The sequence below is a fragment of the Mustela nivalis genome, assembly GCF_964662115.1.
Source record: "Mustela nivalis genome assembly, chromosome: 3".
NCBI lineage: Eukaryota > Metazoa > Chordata > Mammalia > Carnivora > Mustelidae > Mustela > Mustela nivalis.
In genome coordinates, this window is record NC_139022.1 from 171,265,673 (window position 1) to 171,285,022 (window position 19,350).

The 19,350-nt window shown below is 40.2% G+C and overlaps 1 protein-coding gene across 1 annotated transcript in view; it reads left to right on the forward strand.

Annotated features, from left to right (window-relative positions):
* Positions 1 to 19,350, forward strand: part of CTNND2 (catenin delta 2) — an 816,172-nt gene that overhangs the window by 143,237 nt on the left and 653,585 nt on the right. Inside the window, exon 2 of the mRNA XM_082723384.1 lies at positions 12,268 to 12,404. Within this exon, the coding sequence (XP_082579510.1) occupies positions 12,268 to 12,404 (137 nt within the window). The remainder of the gene's footprint in view (positions 1 to 12,267; positions 12,405 to 19,350) is intronic.

A 19,350-nucleotide genomic window follows, 5' to 3' on the forward strand; every position in this document is an offset into this window, starting at 1 on the left:
AACTCTTATAATTGACTAATTTTATAACTAAATATTGAAATATTTGACCTCTCATTAAGGAACGACTTATGTATTAGAGAGTGGTGTCTTCTGCTTGTGGGAGATGTTGTGAATATTTAAAAAAAGGTGAAAGAAGAAAGTGGGAGGTGGGAAGCCCAGTGCTGGAAAGAGACTTTTTCTCAAAGTTAGAATAATAATTAAATTGTGAAAGAAATAATTTTAAAAAATAAAGTAGACACATGATGCCCATGGACTTGAAAATGATAAATATAACTGTTTTTAGATCGAGAATATGATATCATTACAAACAGACATATTTACTCATATCTGAGATTTAATATATGATATGATTATGTAGAATAATTGAAAACATAGAGAAGTTTCTTTTCAGACAACTTTATTGAAAATTGCCTTCAGAGATCAGAATAAGCTTGATCTAGGGGGGATGGACTTCACAACACAGAAAAAAGATGTTAGCATCAGGATGCCTTAGAAACAAGGCTCCCTCTTTTTAAGATCTAAAAAGTAATTAGTATCTTAGTGATGCAGCCAAATATTAGTATCTTAGTGATGCAGCCAAATTACCCAAAAAAAAAAAAAACCTTTCCTGAAACTCATGGGTGTTGTTTTATAGTCAGATTTGCAATGTAAAATAACTGTTACATTCAAACACTGAGAATCCCGAGGTTTAATCAAAATAATATATGACCTGTACCCCTGAAACAAATGCTAATTATATGTTAACATAAAAAATAATAATACATGACAAAATGTCAGACATTCAGGTGAAAATCCATGACCACTGTTGACTTCTGCCTTCAGAAACTGGATTTGCTATTTTTATTTTTTCCAAGAATCATTGTTATCCACTTGTAAAATGAAGTTAGTAGTAATTCCTTTCTCTTTTCGATGGACCGGAAGATTTTTATTTACAATTGCAGCAAAATGAATAACGTGCTATAAGGGAAGCATAACATTCACTTGGCAAGTCATAGAGTAAAAGATGACTCTTGTTTCCTTGTCGTTGGAATCAGCTTCTTGTCTGATGGATTCTTGTGTGTTTTTTTTTTCTTTAGATTTTATTTATTTATTTGAGATAGAGAACAAGCAAGAAACACCATGAGCACAGGGGAGAGGCAAAGGGAGAGGGAGAAGCAGGCTTCCCACTGAGCAGAAAACCAGATGTGGAGGTCAGTCCCAGGACCCTGGGACCATGACCTGAGCTGAAGGCAGACACATAACCGACTAAGCCACAGAGATGCCCCTTGTCTGATGAATTCTATAGTTTAAAATGTCATTTGATGGACAGAAGAACTAGCTACACATTTTTCCAAAGAAGACATACAAATGGCCATCAGGTACATGAAAAGGTGCCAGCATCGTTAGTCATCAGAGAAATGCAAACCAAACCCTCGCGTTGTTAGAAGGACCATCATCGAAAAGATAAGGGATAACAAATGTTGGCAAAGATGTGGAGAAAAGGGAACCTTTATGTGCTGTTGCTGGGAATGTAAATTCACGTAGCCACTATGGAAAACATTATGGAAGTTTTTCCAAAGATTAAAAATAGAACTACCGTATGACCCAGCAGTTTCACTTATGAGTATATTTTGAAAGAAAATGAAATTAGAATCTTGAGGAGAGATCACTCCCACATTCATTGCAGCATAACTTCCAGGAGCCAAGATATGCAAACAACTTCAGTGTTCATCAGTGGACACTTGGAGGAGAGGATGGAGAAAATGTGATGTGTGTGTGCATGTGTGTGTAAAATACATTCAGCCATGGGATAGAAGGGAATCCTGTCATTTCTGACAACATGAATAAAGCTTAAAGACATTATTTAAGTGAAATAGGTCAGATAGAGAAAGACAGATATGATACACTATCACCTATATGTGGCATCAAAAAATGGTTCACTCATAGAAACCAGTGAGACAGGAAACAAATTGGCCACAAAAAAACAGAGCTAGGGATTGATAGTCATTTTTTCATAATATCTAATCATTCATCTATTTAAAATTATTTATCGATCACATACTGATTTGAATTCCCAAGGTGTATTTAATAAATATATATTCCGAAATGTAAGAGAGGTTCCTTGCTATGTAACCTTCACCAGTGCGATGAAACCTCTTTACACACATGATTTAGATTTACTCTCTAATCAAAGCTTTACCTTTTCCCTGAAGAGTAGGTTGTAGTAAGCTAACTACATCACTTAAAACTTCCAAATTTCTTATGTGTGCATAAAAATGTCAACATATCCTGGTAACTATCAAAAATTATTATGACTCTATTCAGTTTTTGTTTTCTGTATTTTTTTTCCTATAAGGCTAGTAGAGACATTTATTTAGAAGATTTCTTAGTCTGTGACAGCAAGTGAAGTTGCGTAGGAGTCGTTGAAGCTCTGTTCTAGAATTAAATTTAAAACACTGATGGGCAGTTTCCCTGCTTCGTTGGATTAAACATGTTTTCTAAGGAATGCAGATCCTTACAGTGCAAGATTTTGTCCCTGACTGCCCACTGATAGTACTTCTGGGAAAAGCTAAACAAAACAACGTGTGGTTGAGGTCTGACATCTTGAGAAACTGTCAAGTGGCAGATATGTATCTGGAATCAATATGTTGGGCAAATTGCCGTAATTTGAATGGACACTTCCAAGTACGAGGAATTGAGACCATGTTAGACGCCAGCGTGGGGCCAGCATTTGGGGACTTCCTGTTTCATAGATGGTGACAATCAGCGTTGGTCGTTCACGATAGTATAATCGTTGTGGACTGGCTTTTGAACATGATTTTTTTTGGGTGCCAGATTTTTGTCATGTCATTGTGATTGAGGGGTAGAACATAAAATGGAAACCTGCATTTTCGTTTCCAGTATTGTCTGTTAGGGAGAATGTCTAAGGGGTGCACTTTCTCACCTGCAGGCTTGGACACGTTGAGCTTCTTGCGAAGACACAGGGTTGGAGATGGTGGCGAGGCTGCCGAAGCTGTGGGGATTGGGTGGGGGGGACTCCAGGGCTGGGGTGTTTGGCAGTGACAGTGTGTTCTGGGCAGTCACTGTGTGTGACCAGCGCTGTCCTGGGAGCTGTGCTAAGCACGCTTCTTTGAAGTTTCAGCCAGAACAATAGTCAGTCGACCGCTGAGCCTCTTTATTATTGAATGTCTTAGAACTTTTCCTCTTATTCAGGGGGAGCCAACATTTAAGGTATTGTGCCCTCTTCCGTTTCCCTTCAGCTTCCTGTTAAACTGTGATGGATCTGTAATAGCAGAATCTCGGACTTCCCTGCTCTGGCATGAGGAGAAATGTCCCTCCAGCTTAGCAAACCCTTGCGACTGGCTGGTGAAAACAGCCTTGTTGTGTCTGAGGAGCTAGGATGGTCATTGATTTTGGAAGTGGGCCCCTGATTCTCAGGGATGACGAGCCCCCAAACTTTATATTGTTTTTTGTCATCATCATTAATTTCATCCAGATCTGTTCCTACTTTAACATTGTACGTTACCCACAGTCATTAATTTGAATATTGCTATTCTCATCGTCCCACGCCTGCATTTCTTCTCTGCAGTCTCTTAAGCAATTGAACAACATCAAACCCTTCCTCCTCCCTGTTTGTTACCTTTGTAACGTGAACCTTCCTCAGGCTGTGCCTTTATCATGATGAACTGTAATGATCATACGTCTTCCGGGATCTTAAAAATCTTTTAATGTTTTCGAAATTGGGATGCTTCTTAATGTGACTGTTGCTCCCCTTTTCCTTGAAGCCATTTGGGATGGATTTTCTGTCACTTGCAAATGAAAGCATTATGAAGTCCCAGCCGCAGAGCCACTGCCCGCATCGCCCTCCCGCTCCGTGTTTCCAGGCTCGCGCCGACGTTCCCTGAACGCCAGCCGCAGGGCTGCCTTTCCTGCCCTTCTCACCTCACTTTATAGATCAATTCGGATTCTTTTCTCTCTGCCAGTAATCCTCTGCCTTTCCAAAGTCGACCAGTCGAGCCACTGTCTTCTCTCAGCTGTTCCCGTCACTCGGGTGTGGGTACCCGATCGCTGTCAGGTGAGATCCCACTATTAGTATCTTACCCGTTGGGATCTGACCTCAGCTCGAGGGGGACACAGTATGCACCCCGGTTCCACCTTCAGGTTCTAAGCACGGCCGGGGCAGGAGGGGCAGCTACTCACCATCCCCTGCTGGCTCCTTTTCCAAAAGCCTCAGCTTTTCATACATCTTAAGATCAATGAGCTGTTGACTTAATGTCATATATATTGTCATAATGGCGTCGATGAAAATGCCCGAGATCATGCTTTAGGGGACAGGACCGTGAGACATCAGAGGACCCTCTCCTGTCCTCACCGACCTTATTTTGTTAGAACTCGGCTGTTGATGCGTCTGCGCCGAACATGACCTCTCCTCTTCCTTCTCGCTCTGCAGTCTCTACAGACTTCCTCTTTATGTCCAGACACAATGTATGTCACTGAGAATAACATTCAGGTGGGCCTTAAGTCTGTGGTGATGTTTAGGTTGGTCCCATTCCCCCCGCAACGATTGACAGCTCATGCAACAGCACGAAGTGGATCTCCTGACGCACTGGTTGTGTTGGACTTTCTACCGTTCCCGCGTCTCTGAGCACACGTAGAACCATCATCCCCTTGTGTTTGACGTGAGACTCTGACTCTCAGATCCCACGTCTCTCCTCCCAGTCATCATATCTTCCCGCACAGCTGCACGTGACCTCGTGTCTCTGATCCTGTGAGTAACATCTCTTCCCTCACCGCCGAACTGTCAGATAGGACTGGGCACAGGTCTGCTTCCTGGCTTTGCCTTGGAGTTGCATATTCTAAATATGACTCAAAACTTCCTTGCATGGTGCTTTCCATAAATATTGCCAGGATCTGATTGTAAGTTGTGAGTTGCCAGCATTGAGTCCCAGCAACCTCAGATCCTTGTCTGACTGATGCCCCAACGCAAGGAGCCAGCAGCCCAAAGGTATGTACCTTCTTGGGCATTCGGCTGAGAACAAGCCATACAGCAGTCCCCATCAGGTTTCAGAAGAGCGGCTTTCCTGAATTGAAATTAAAAGGTCTCATAACAAATACCATTCAGAGAAATGCTCCTAATGCCAAGCCCATTTTACTTAATGTTACATGCTCTGCTAAGCGACCATTATTGATTTTACACTAACAGTTCATATATTATCTCAACAAATATTTATTAACGGCTGCTGTATAGTAGAGACTGAGCTAGATGTGGGGCATCGAACACAGACCAAGACAAACTGAGCTTTTGCTCTAATTATACTGAATTTTGACAGCTATCAATTATTATAGTCTGCATATCATTAGGACAAGCTGTAATTTTAAATTTCTCTGTAAAAGGAAGAAATAAAGATGGATATACTTTGATGTGTGAAGAGAGCATCTGGGAGACAACGATGCTGTGTCTGTTCCTCTGCCTGTTGTTAGGTTTTGATATTCACGACATCCTAGCTGCAAATACAGAATTGCAGTTTTGGAGACCAGAGTGATTACACAAATGAGGTGTTTGCTGTTTCACGTCACTAATTTATACAAATCTGCACACTCCCTGCAACGTAGTATTAATAATATGCTTATGTTGTTTCTGCAGTTTCACAAGATCATAAGCTTACTCATATCACCTGTAGAGTGAGTGGAAGGTTATAAAAATTCCATATGTTCAATTATATTCAATGTTAAAACATTGAATTGGACACATAAATGTATGTGTGTGTGTTATATATGTCTACATATACATATGCATATGATATGTACATATATGTGTGCAAATATGTACATGTATATATATGACAGTAATGTCTGGGGTATTCTAATGGCCAGTTTCTTTACTCACTTGCATGCAACCATAATGGAAAATTATGAAAGGGATGCCCGATGATGAGGTAAAGCCTAAAGTCAGTCTATTGCACTAATATGTTTGTGTTTTAGATCATAGGCTCACGAACAGGGAGGGGCACTGTCTTGAAGAGGGCGGATCCACGAGGGAAGGAAATAACTCTAGATACGGCCACACACACGTGGGGTTTGTTAGTTTGGTGTGAGAGTCAAGGAAGTTCATGTCTGAGAGTCTTCATGGGAGCCATTGGCGAAAGCTGAAGCAAGATGAAGAGAGTTCTAGGAGTTTCTAGCAACTCTAAAGAAAAAGATAAAAATGGACGTGCCTAAAGAAAAGGAAAAGGGGGAAAAATGATGTGATACGCAGTGTTTAGAAGTCATCAATCTTTACGTTGCCTAATTCATATCAGAGTGTAGCTTCTGACTTGAGCTGGTCTCACCGGCCAAGAATTTAACGGCAAAGAAGAATCACAGAGAGATGTGTTTTGGGCTGTAAGTTTGCATGTGAGGTCATCTTCCATCACCCGAAATAGGTTTTACTCAGTGTCAACATTTTGGCTAATGGCCAGTCACTTAGACTGAACCGTGAAATCGTCTGGACTCTTCTCTCTTGGCCTTACTACCACATGCATACCTATTAGTAATCCTGACAGTTCGTCCTTCAAAATCTATTTATGATCTGACCCCTTTTCATGACCTACTGCCAAAGAATAAAGCCGCAGATGAAAGATTACATCCGGGAATAGACTATTGGTTATAGATCGATAGACCTTTCTGCAATGATGAAGATTTTCTACATTTGCACATTTGTACATTTCTACATTGGATGTAGAAATACATGTAGAAGTACAGTGTACAAATTGTACATTGCTACATTTGTAATTATCCAGTACAGTAGCCCCTGGCCACATGTGGCCATTGAGCACTTGAAATGTGAATAGTGCAACTAATAAACTGGCTTTTTAATGTTATTGAGATATAAATAGCCATGTGTTGCTAGAGGCTACCATATTAGACAATGCAAGTCTAGCTAATCAAATAAATATTTATTGAGTCCTGTAGTATGCAAGGGATTTGGAGATCCTGGGCTTTGAAGTAGGCGGGACCTGCTAACCTGGGAGAATAAAGAAGCAGGCCTCTGTGACAGCAGAGCATGAGGGTCTGGGCGTAACACAATGAGAAGACAGTTGAAAGGATAGGAGGTTATTATGGGTTATGGATTGGGAGGAAGAAAGACTTCAAGAGGGGAAAGACCTCCTCAGGGCCGAAGGAGCTTATCACTGAATTAGAGAGGAGGAGGAAATCAAAGTAATGGTGACAGGAGAATGCTAGGTAGCTCATTGAATTGGGTGATTGTGTGACACCAGAGTCCATCAGTTAATGGACTTTGGCCACCTGATATCAAAGTCTCTTGGTTTGCAAACTGACCTCCATACTCAGAGGGCAGGGGGAGACTGAAGAAAGAAGCAGAGACCACTCTAGATTGGTAGGCGGCAGGTTGAATAAGTAAGTGAACTTATTGACAAGGTTCAGCTGGGGTGGTTCCGCAGCCACTGGGCGGAATCTTTAAAGTTTACACGGGGGGTTCCTGGATGGCTCAGCGAGTTAAGCCTCTGCCTTCGGCTCAGGTCATGATCTCAGGGTTCTGGGATTGAGCCTCGCATGGGGATCTCTGCTCAGCAGGGAGCCTGCTTCCTCCTCTCTCTTTGCCTGCCTGTCTGCCTACTTGTGATCTCTGTCAAATAAATAAATAAATAAAATCTTAAAAAAAAAAAAAAAGTTTACACAGGCCTTAACCGGGTTCAGTCATATACCCAGTATGGATAACCTCAACCCCATATTTCTACCTCAAGGCTATATTCTTAGAGCAGCTTCTGAAAGTGGGGAAGGCAAACCCACACACATCCCAAGGACAGAGTGGGAAGTAGGGAGCCTCCAATGGCCCGGGTCCAGCTCTGGCGTCAACTGATTGTCATGTGTTCTTGATGATCTCCAGCAAAGCCATCCATTGCTGGGCAGAAGTGGCCAAAGAAGGAACAAATTTGAATTATAAAATATAAAATAAGAATTGCACTTTCTTTTTTGTGCGATGGAAGTTCATAAAATATAGCATTGAATGCAGCCCTTGAATTAGGAGCAAGAAAAAGAGTTTGGCCTTTTAAAGCGCACTTAAGATTTTAACATGTTACCAAATCCAATGTAAGTTTACAGAGATTCACTCAGGTTTGGGAAATAAAGGTTTAGAATATTTATTTGGACCTCATGAAATCTTATCACATACCGACATAAGAGTTCAAATTGAGAAGGACACTCTGTGTTTGGGGGGCTCCCTGCCTTTGCTATTGGCGTCATACCAGCCAACTTCTCTAATGTCTTACCGCATCGTCTCTGAAAGCACTAGGGGAGGTTCTTAAGAGAACATTTGTCCTGCAGGCTTACTTCACATCGGTGGGGCACAACCCGCGTATAAGCCTTCATTTTTCCTGGTTGCTGACTTTCTCCGAAGCTGAGTTTCATCTCAGATGCAGGAGTCAGCAGGGCCCTGGACGGGACGGAACGCCGGCCCCCAGGCTGCATCTTGCTACCCTCAGTTCCCAGGCCCCCCTGTATTTGCCTCACGGGGAAGCTGAGACCAGCCCAGCCCTGCTTACAGTAGACTTCCCAGCTGCCACAGTAGGGAGGCACACCCAGAGGGGCTTAAACAGCAGGAATGTCTTTTCTCACAGTTCTGGAGGCCCAGAAGTCCAAGATCAAAGTGCCGAATTGGTGTGCTTTTGCTGAGAACACTCTTTGTGGTGGCCAGCTTCTCTCTGTGTCCTCGAAGGAGGGATGGAAAGAGTCTTTTCCTCTTTTTGTAAGGGCAACAGCCTTCTAAATCCCACCCTGATCTAGGCACTTAACCTTAATTACCTCCCGAAAGGCCCCATGTCCAAATGCAGTGATATTGAGCGTTTGGGTTTGAGTGTGCAGATTTGGGGCAGGGGCGGGATCCCGGGTTAGAGGGAAGAGTCCGTACAGCTGCTCCTGCTTCTGATCCTGTCCGTATTACCAAGTCCAAATTCCAGCTCAGGAATTAGCAGATTAGAATCTACTGGCGGGAGAAAGACTTCTTACCCCGTAGCTGTATAAAGAGAATGAAGAGATGTGAGAATCTGCGGGAAAACGTCTGCTCTGCTCCTTGCCAAAGAGATCCAAAAGCAAAGGGATGAATTCTTCTGTATGGAACTGGGGAAGCAGGAGAGGATGCTGAGGGCCAGTGTTGTTAACAGGGTGAGGAGGGAACTTCTCAGGGCAGTGCTGATGGGCCCGTGTGGTGCACCAGCTTGGCGGCAGGACAATTTCTTTGGGCTCTCAGAGTCCACGCACCACTTCCTCATTCCACCAACACCACATCCAGGAATTTATTGAAGACGTCCCCATAAAAATGGGATAAAAATGATAAAAGATAATGTCAATTATGACGCATTGTGAATACTAGGTACTCATTACATTTTTAGTATATGCACTGCCTAAGTGAGCACTTCGTTATGTTTTTAAACTATGGAATAATTTTTGTTGACATAAGAAATAATTCAAGCTGGGGCGCCTGGGTGGCTCAGTCAGTGAAGCGTCTGCCTTCAGCTCAGGTCACGATCCTGGGGTCCTGGGATCAAGCCCCCGTTGGTTGGTGGGCTCCCTGCTCAGCGGGGAGTCCGCATCTCTCTCTTCCTCTGTACCCCCGTCCGCTCCTATGCACACACACTCTCTCTCTCTCTCAAAAAAAAAAAAAAAAAAATTCATGATATGTTGCTGAACAAAAATTTAAAAAAAAAAGTACTACCTCAGTAGTACTCCATCATGTAAATCTTACTATATAGAATGAGTTAAATCAGAAAAAAAAAAAAATCCCATCAGAGAAACCTATACCAAATACCTAAGTAAATATCTGCCAGAATTACTGAGGATTGCTCTTCTTCTTCTTCTTCTTTTTTTTTTTTTTTCTTTCGTCTCCCTACATTTTCCAGATTTCCTGGATTTAACCCGGATTAACTATAAATTTTAATGGATTCGTTCTAATGAAAATTAAAGTACTTCACCGTTTCTTGCAAAGTCAGAAAGCTTCCAGCTTTCCACACTTACCATTGGGCAGCCCCGGCTTGCTTCCGGTGGCCTTCACGTGGTTCTCCTTCTCTCCTTGTGCTGTGAGCTCAGACCACGGCAGTGGAGTGGGGCCGTCTGACCCATTCATACACAGGGATGGCCAATGGTTGAGTTAAGTCTGGACGTGAGAAATTACGAGGCCTGGGAATTATTCCAAGTCACTTCCGTTCACTCACAGAGGTTGCCTTGGGTGTAGTGGCAGCTCCGTTTGGTGGGCCAAGCCCTGAAGCATTCACTTTTGTTCTGTTACTGCAGAAGGAGAAAGGGGGGTAGATAAACAGACTTTCTCTTTTCTTAGAGTGTGTGGGTCAGAGTTGTCCAGTGCCCAAGGATATGCCTTGATTCATTGCGTATTAAATCCCGTATTTTATTATGACAGGTTATGCTCATTCTTTTAAAAAATAACATTTTATAAAAATTGGCATATAGACTAAGCATTTATGAGGCAGCAGCCCAGATTATGGGAAATAGGCTGACACATCAAAGGACTCTAAAATAGAAATAAAAAGGGAGAAAACCTGAGATCTAGGCCCAATTATATAAATAACTTTGGGACTGTAGATAGTTTCTTTGTCAGAAAACAGGTTGTCCAGAATACTCGTCCAGAATTTGGATTCACATGGGCCCAATAAAATTTAGAAACATGAAAGTGAAAGTAATGACTGAAAACCTGCAAGACTCCTTTCGTGGCTTCAGGCTGTCCTTGCGTAGAGAGAGTCTCCTTTGGAAGCCCCTGACATAGATACAAGTGGAGACGCACGGTTGGGAAGGGGGGAGGCGCTGCTCCCAAGACTGTCTTTCTGTTCTTCTTGCTTTCTGCCCTTGTCCTCCTAACCCCCATCTCTAAAACCTTTCCCAATTAGAAGGGCTTGGCTTTAAGGCTGTGTTACCTGGCACACCATTTGTTAATCTGTTTATCTAAATCCTTGTAATTACGACCTTGATCAAATACTGCATATGAAAGCAAGTTGAATACAGAACTGTACTTTCTTCCTGTCTTCCCAACCCCAGCACCATAATTATTTAAATCACTTTCTTTCATCCTGTTGGTATCCATATCCTAAAATACCTTCTGTTTTTTAGCCAAGGTTGCATTTTGCTATACTATGTTTAATTTGATCTTTACTCTTTGCTCACATCCTGCTTACTAATACCATTTCCCCCAACCCTCTTATAAATTCTGTTTGTAACAGATTTATCTTTCCAATGCTATTCTTTTTTTTTTTTAATTTTTTATTTTTTATAAACATACATTTTTATCCCCAGGGGTACAGGTCTGTGAATCACCAGGTTTACACACTTCACAGCACTCACCAAAGCACATACCCTCCCCAATGCTATTCTAATCCTCATTGTTAATATTATTAAAACAACTATCTAAAAGACAAAAACAAATCAAAACTAAGTTGGAATGTCCAATGAGAAAATTAGATGACCAGTCTTTTCATATATTTTAAGGACAATTCTAGAATAGAACCCTTTTCAATTAGCATTGCCCTAAATTATTAACTATTAACAAGTGTATCACAGCACTGGGGTTCCTATGGAAGTTATGTTGCTTACTGTAAAACCCAGACTGCCCAGTTACAGTATAGTAGGAAATAGTTTTTAACATTCACATAAGTCCGGTTCCTGGAGGGACGTGTAATATGATAGCTTTAGGCAAGAAAACAACTTTTTTTGTCCTCCCAGACTTTATTTGAAGAGTGATTTTGTAGAGCCCTGGTAAAAATTGTCCTCCGTTAATTATTATTTCCTCTGCTGATAAGCATCACTAGGTAATATTTGTATCAAGTACTTTGGTCTTACTGGTCTTACTTGTTTGAGAAAGATAATAAGAAATAAAATAACTTTTGGGATGCTGTTTTTAAGCTGTATCTGTCTGTTCATTTATGAATTGGGCTGCAGTAAAATGGTAGTTCAACTGGCCTTTTTTCTTTTTTTTTAGACTCGGTAATTCTTCATTTCTTTACTCTTTCTCATTATCTTATGTGCCTTTTACTTCTTATTATCTCTTCTCCCACTTATCTCAAGTATAAAACACAGAGTTGTGCGTAGATCCTGCAATTTGTTTGAGTTGATAGGGGAGAAGCCATTCTGTTTACTTGTATTGTTTCCTGTTCTGTAACGACGTCACTTGCTTTCTATGTAGTTCATGATTTTCATTTTTTCTAGAGTACTGCTGAAAGTTGCCTGATTGTTACATCTGGGTGCAGTGGCCACATCCTGTTGCATTAAGCATGTTCTTTTGCATTGCAGGAGCTATGCCTGTCCCAGACCAGCCTTCGTCAACCTCCGAGAAGACCAGCTCCCTGAGCCCTGGCCTGACCACCTCTAATGGGGATGGCTCCGAAACAGAAACCACCTCTGCCATCCTCGCCTCGGTCAAAGAACAGGTAGACACATTCCGCTTTTGTGACCTACTTATGGGAATGTACGAGAAGTTGTTCTTGCAGATGAACAAGGATGAGTCAGTGATGATGGAAGGAAATCATTATTTTCTCGCAGAATGTTGGTATTTCTTATAAAAATACTAAAATGGAACTATAATTGCTTTTGACTATGTTTTTATTCATGATTTAGGCAGTTTTCCTTGAAAAATATTCCATACCGGGGAAAGAACACTTAATAGTCAGAAATCCCTACTGGTGAAGTTTTGGTAGATTTGGTGATGGACCTGACATTTAGTACAGTTCTAGGTATGAGGCCAAAAAATTGGTCTTTAGGAAATATAAAGTCTAAAAAAAAAAAAAAGAAAGAAAATCTAATCAACAACCAAAATAAATCCAGAAGTACGAAAAATTAGTATGGTGAGAGCAGATGAATACTATGTTGGGTCAAGGAAAATTGGTCTTTCTAGTGTTTCTGAGATAGTTCTGGAAGAATGCATTTTAGAATTTTCCCTATAAAATGAATTGCAGTCTGAGTAGTTCTTCCTCCAACATTACTTTGGCCTTATAAATGGCTAAGTAAGTAAAATCTGAAGTCTTGGATTTAAAAACCAATTTTCTTAAAAGTCGTGTTTCTTGTAACTAAAAGGTTATGGTAAATAATCAAAGAAAGCTGGAAAATCAAGATTTTTATTTTTCACTTCTTTTAGCATGTGCCGGAATATAAATCCTAATTTAAAAAAAATTAAGAAATCATCCTGTGTGTGGGGTTATATGACTCGAGGGTGTGAATAAGCAACAGCACCGGTCAGGCTATCAACAGAGAAGCTGAGGGAGGATCCACTGACAAGGGGATCAATGATGCTGTCAGTCAAATGTTTGTCACCAGGGAGGGAAGTGTGCTGCTAAGGAGGAACACAAAGGAAAGCCGAATAGAGCCATTGGATAATCTGGTTTGTGAAAATGGTCAGTAAGTAGGGAACAGGCTGTATTGCTGGATTAGTTTGCTTCCAGAAACCCACTCATGCATGTTGGCTGATTATGTTTGAGGGGAGATAGAAGGAAGGAGCAAAGATCCGCGCCAGTTCCCGCACTCCAGATACCCCGTGTTCAAGTTGGTTTACGGCATGGTTTCTTTCTCATATATCTAGAAGTCTTGCTGGGCCACTAACTTTAGAGTACGGACAAAATGTAAGACAGGAGGAATAAATTTAATAAGAAAATGACAAGACCTATCTGATGACAACTGTAACATTTTTTTCAAAAGACATAAAGTAATTAAGAATAAATGACAAAGCGTACTATGATCCTGTGTAGAAAAGCGTGGTTATCGTGATAATGTTACTCTCCCAAATTTAGATAAAAACTTTAGGCTGTTGTAATAAGATCTTGTGGCTGATTGTTTCTTTGGCAAACTGGATCAAACTATTTTAAAGATTGTGTGGGAGCATAAATCTATGAGAGTTACAAGGAAATTTTAATAGAGAGATTTTATCTTACGATTCTCAACACTGTAGTGTCCAGTTGGCCCAAAGTGGAAAGAATGCTCTCTCTGTAGGACATAACTGAGGGTTCAGAATCACAAGGACATATTCAACATAAAATGGTAGAAAAAAATAGGTCAAGAGAAAATATGTGCCAAATATGACAAAGTGTTGATATAATTAATATATTAATGCTTCCTAATGTTGATGGGAAAAAATGAAAAAAGCAAAATAACAGAATAGAAAACTAGGCAAAAAATGTGAACAGTTTGCTGAAGAAAAATGCAAAAAACCAATGACTATATGGAAATGTTTTCCACTCTACTAGTCAGAGATATAAAATTCAAGATAAAAATATGATTTTCTTTGTTCTACCAAATAGACAAGTCTTAAAAAAATAGTATATATTATAATCTAACTAAAGTTTGAGGAAATGCACATTCTTTGTCTTTCCATATGAGAATGTGCAGTGCTGTAATCTTTGTTTAAAATGGTATATTGCTATGAACTGGCATTTACAGTGTTCAGTAACCTTTGATTAGTCATGCTTAGACATATGTAGTATAGAAATGGGTTATTTTGACCATATGATTTTATGTATATGGATGTTTACTTCAAAATTATCTTGGACAGAATAAAAGGAGAACAATATTGATTGATGAAGAATTGAAAAAAAAATATATCTTTCACATAAAGCTATATCCTTCGTATGTAGTTATTAATAAAAATGAGTTAGAGCTATGTATTACACCTTTGAAAAATTTATATTATCCTGTTTTTAAAAGACAATAATAAATATTTTGTGTTGTTTACCATGTTTATAAACATCTAGACAAGTGTAGGAGAAAATAAACCAAACTGTTAACATTGGTTACTGTACATGCATAGAATTAGATGGAAGTAGGAGTGGGCAGAGGGTATAGAGGACAGGGAAGACAATCCAAAATGGGAGAAAGAACTGGGAGACTGGAATACCTACCAGTTGGATTTGGATAATAGGAAATACCACGTGAGCTGAGATAGCGTTATCTGTAGTTGAAAGAGTGGATGAGCTGCTTACAGAAAAATACATTACTGTGAATAAAATGGCCTCCCCAAATCATTGATGAGAATTTAATAAAAACTTACTGTGAAGAGTTTTTTTCTTTTAATCAGAATAGGTCCATTGTCCAATTTTTGGTTGGAAAGGTGAGATTCCTTGTGGCCGGTAACTAACATGAGCAGGCATGAAAGCCTGTTTTGGAAACTGAGTAGAGCAGCTTGAGGCCCCTGCATTAGAGGCCCAGTTATCAGGTTTTGTGGGCAGCATCTGCCCAGGTGAAGGCAAAATCAATGAGTAGGTATGTCCCTGGGCGTCAATGGAGTAGCCTACTGCAGACAAGCAATATTTTCCTTCCCCAGAGATTTTGTCCAAAACTATTCTTAAGGTTTCCATCATCTCTTTTCCTGAGGTCTAGACTACTATCTATGGAACTAAAGCTAAGTTAAATATATTTGAAAAAAAAAGTAGCTGAGATGAAAGAAAAGCAACTTTAAAAGTTAATATCTTTTATGATTTTTAATGATTATATACATAATATATTTATAAATCTTCTCATCTGAATATTGCTTGCCTGGTCCTTTTTAGGTGCTAATGAGAAGTAGCTTTTTTTAACTAAAAATTCCATTTCTTAAGATAGAGGAGTTCAAGGAAGAAATTTTAAGGCATCGCTCTTATGTCCTACCCTGGTCCTGTCTTCTTGGGTACCAACTCTGTGGGAGAGAAGTCATTTTCTATCAGAGGAGGCATATATTCTGAGCTAACTGCCAAGTAATAGGTTGGATAATTTATTTACTCATGCATTAAATGTATTGAGCACTTTATATATGCAAAGTACAATAGAGGGTAATAAAGGAAGTACATGTATAAAGAAAACTCAGTTTGATAGTTTATTGAAATAAATTGTTATGACTAAGAACTTAAGTTTTTAGGCAGGCAGTTAACATTGCGTAGAAATAAATTCTGGTTTATAACCACAGAATGAACTTAATTTATGGCAAGCCCTAAGTCATGAAACGCATCAGCATGACATGTATGGTGTGACTGAGATATTTGTAAACCTAGTTCTAGAGTCCTTAAAACCAGCAACCATGGCTTGCTCAATGAAAAGGTGTTTGTTGATTTTTTTTCTTTGTTCTAATTTCCCATCTTGATTGCTTTTTAACTGGTGAATTTTACACTTTTATATCAACAGAAATAGAACCATGATTTATGTTACATTCTTCAGGTAATTTTCTGTATTTCAGACATATCTGTCTCACTTCCAAGTTACCATTAAGAGAGAAGAACCTAATTCCCTTTTCCTCTCCTGTGAGTGTCCTTCACCAGCAGAGGAGGGGAGGATGGAGGTCAGGCATGTGGTGACTCTGGTCACATGATTTGGATAAATAACTAAGAGGGGTGATTGAAACTATTTATTACAATCAACCGCCAATAAGATGGGGTGGCTTAAAGGGGTAAAAATGGTGAAGGGATTCTATTTAAGGATGGGAGATATCCCTATGATGATGACAGTGACCCATATAAAGAGAAATTAATGATGTTCTAGAAAGGAGGAATAATTTCGGGGGAAAGTCACCAAGTAGTTGAGAGCAAAAGTCACCAAGTAGTTGACCCATAGAAAGAGAAATTAATGATGTTCTAGAAAGGAGGAATAATTTCGGGGGAAAGTCACCAAGTAGTTGAGAGACTCAGTGTATCAGTGGAGAGAGTGGCTTTTGGGACAAAGACAGTTCATCCAGGAGAATGGGAGAGAGGCAAAAAAGTACATGGTCTTAGGTCCGCAGGCAGCTTGGTGTTGGAAACTCTACCCCTCTCATCAGATGGGCACAGTCAACTTGTTTGAGTTGGACCTATTGGGAGTCTGAGGTGAGCTGGGCTGAGCAGAGGTGAAGGGGGAGAGATTGAAGGTGAGGGATGCAAGACAGTGTTTAGAATGATGGGTCTTGGAATCAAAAGGGGTGTGGAAGTAGGTCAAAGAAAACTTGGTAGGGACAGTGCATTCGCAGTGCGTGTGTATCAATTGTGATAGCTTGGGAGATTTGTGCTTAAAATCCAGAATTTAAAAGCAATTATTGTTAATGTTGAGACCTAGGTTATGCCTCTGGGAGATGAGATCAAAATGAGGAAAGAGAGAAACCTTGTTGACTTTGTGAAAGGAGGTGGTGAGTGATGATGATGCCAGAACAGTGGTGATGAGCAGTGAAGCCCTCCAGTCGCCCTCGGTGGGGAGGGGACCCTGATGTTACCACATGCCTGCGAGAACCACACTGAAGTCGGCTTGTGGGGGGTGTGGGAGCGCTCACCCTGATCTTCACTCGTGTGTTTTCGTTGTTTTCACTGTTACAATGTTGGTCTGCACTTGGAGACAGGAATTTACAGTCTCTCACACTATGTACCCTTGTCTTTGTATTTTTGTCTTAAATCAACGTGGTGCTCTTTTGCTCTTAAGAAAACGACTTTCCTAAAAAATATTTATTTCATAATAATATTTCTTCCCCTTCAGTTGACCATTGTTTGGTTTGATCATTGTATATTTCTAAAATTGGCATCTAAGCAGTTTCTTACATAATCTAGAAAAATTATGGGGCATTTTATTTATAAGTTATTGTGGCCCATATAAATGCATTTTTTGGGTAATGATTCTACCATCAGAGTTCCTTTATTTATTTATTTATTTATATTTAAATTCAATTAGCTAATGTATAAGACAACGTTAGTTTCAGATGTACAAGTCAATAACTCATCAGTTGCATACAACCACCCAATGCTCATCACATCACATGCTGTCCTACAGTCCATCACCCAATTATCCCATCCCCCTACCCACCTCTGCTCCAGCAAGCCGCAGTTTGTTCCTATTGTTAAGAGTCTCACATGGTTTGTCTCTCTCTCTGATTACTTCCCGTTCAGTTTTCCCTCCTTTTGCTTATGGTCCTTTGCACCGTTTCTTATATTCCACATGTGAGTAAGACCATATGATATGTGTCTTTCTCCGATTGACTTATTTCACTCAGTTCCATCCAAGTCAATGTAAATGATAAGTATTCATCCTTTCTGATGGCTGAATAGTATTCCATTGTGTGTATCTGTACCACATCTTCTTTATCCACTCATCTGTCTGTGGTCAGCATGGCTCTTTCCGTAGTTTATCTATTGTGGACACTGCTGTTATAAACATTGGGTTGCCTGTGTCCCTTCAGATCATTACATCTGTATCTTTGTGATAAATACCTAGTAATGCAATTGCTGAGTTGTAGGGTAGCGCTATTTTCAACTTTTTGAGGAACCTCCGTACTGTTTGCCTGAGTGGCTGCACCAGCTTGCATTCCCACCAACAGTGTAGGAGGGTTCCCCTTTCTTTTCATCCTCGCCAACCTTTACTATTTTCTGACTTGTTAATTTTAGCCATTGAGACTGATGTGAGGTGGTATCTTACTGTGGTTTTGATTTGTATTCCCCTGATGCCATATGATTTTGAGCATTTATTTTAGTGTCTGTTAGCCATTTGTATGTCTTCTTTGGAGAAATATCTGTTCCTGTTTGCGTGTTTCTTGACTGGATTATTTGGTTTTGGGTGTTGAGTCTCTTAAGTTCTTTATAGATCTTGGATATTAGTCATTTGCACATATCTGATATGTCATTTGCACATATCTTCTCCCATTCCATATTGCCTTTTATTTATTTATTTATTTATTTATTTATTTTATTTTTTCAGTGTTCCAAGATTCATTGTTTATGTACCACACCCACTGCTCCCTGCAATACAGGTCCTCCTCAGTACCCCCTAGGCTTTCCCAACCTTCCACTCCTCTCCCCTCCAAAACCTTCTGTTTGTTTCTCAGAGTCCACAGTCTCTCATGGTTTGTCTCCCCCTCTGATTTCCCCCAATTCACTTTTCCTTTCCTTCTCCTAATGTCCTCCATGTTATTCCTTATGCTTCACAAGTAAGTGAAACCATATGATAATTGACTCTCTCTGCTTGACTTATTTCACTCAGCATAATCTCCTCTAGTCCCATCCATGTTGATACAAAAGTTGGGTATTCATCCTTTCTGATGGAGGCATAATATTCCAATGTATATATGGACCATATCTTCTTTACCCATTTGAAGGGCATCTTGGCTCTTTCTAGAGTTTAGCGACTGTGGCCATTGCTGCTATGAACATTGGGGTACACATGTTCCTTCTTTTCACTGCATCTGTATTTTTGGGGTAAATAGGTTGCCTTTAGTTTTGTTGGCTGCTTCCTTTGCTGTGCAGAAGCTTTTTATCTTGATGAAGTCCCGATAGTTCATTTTTGCTTTTGTTTCCCCTGCCTTTGGAAATGTGTCTAACAAGAAGTTGCTGTGGCTAAGGTCAAAGAGGTCACGGCCTGTGTTTTCCTCTAGGATTTTGATGGATTCGTGTCTCACATTTAGGTCTTTCA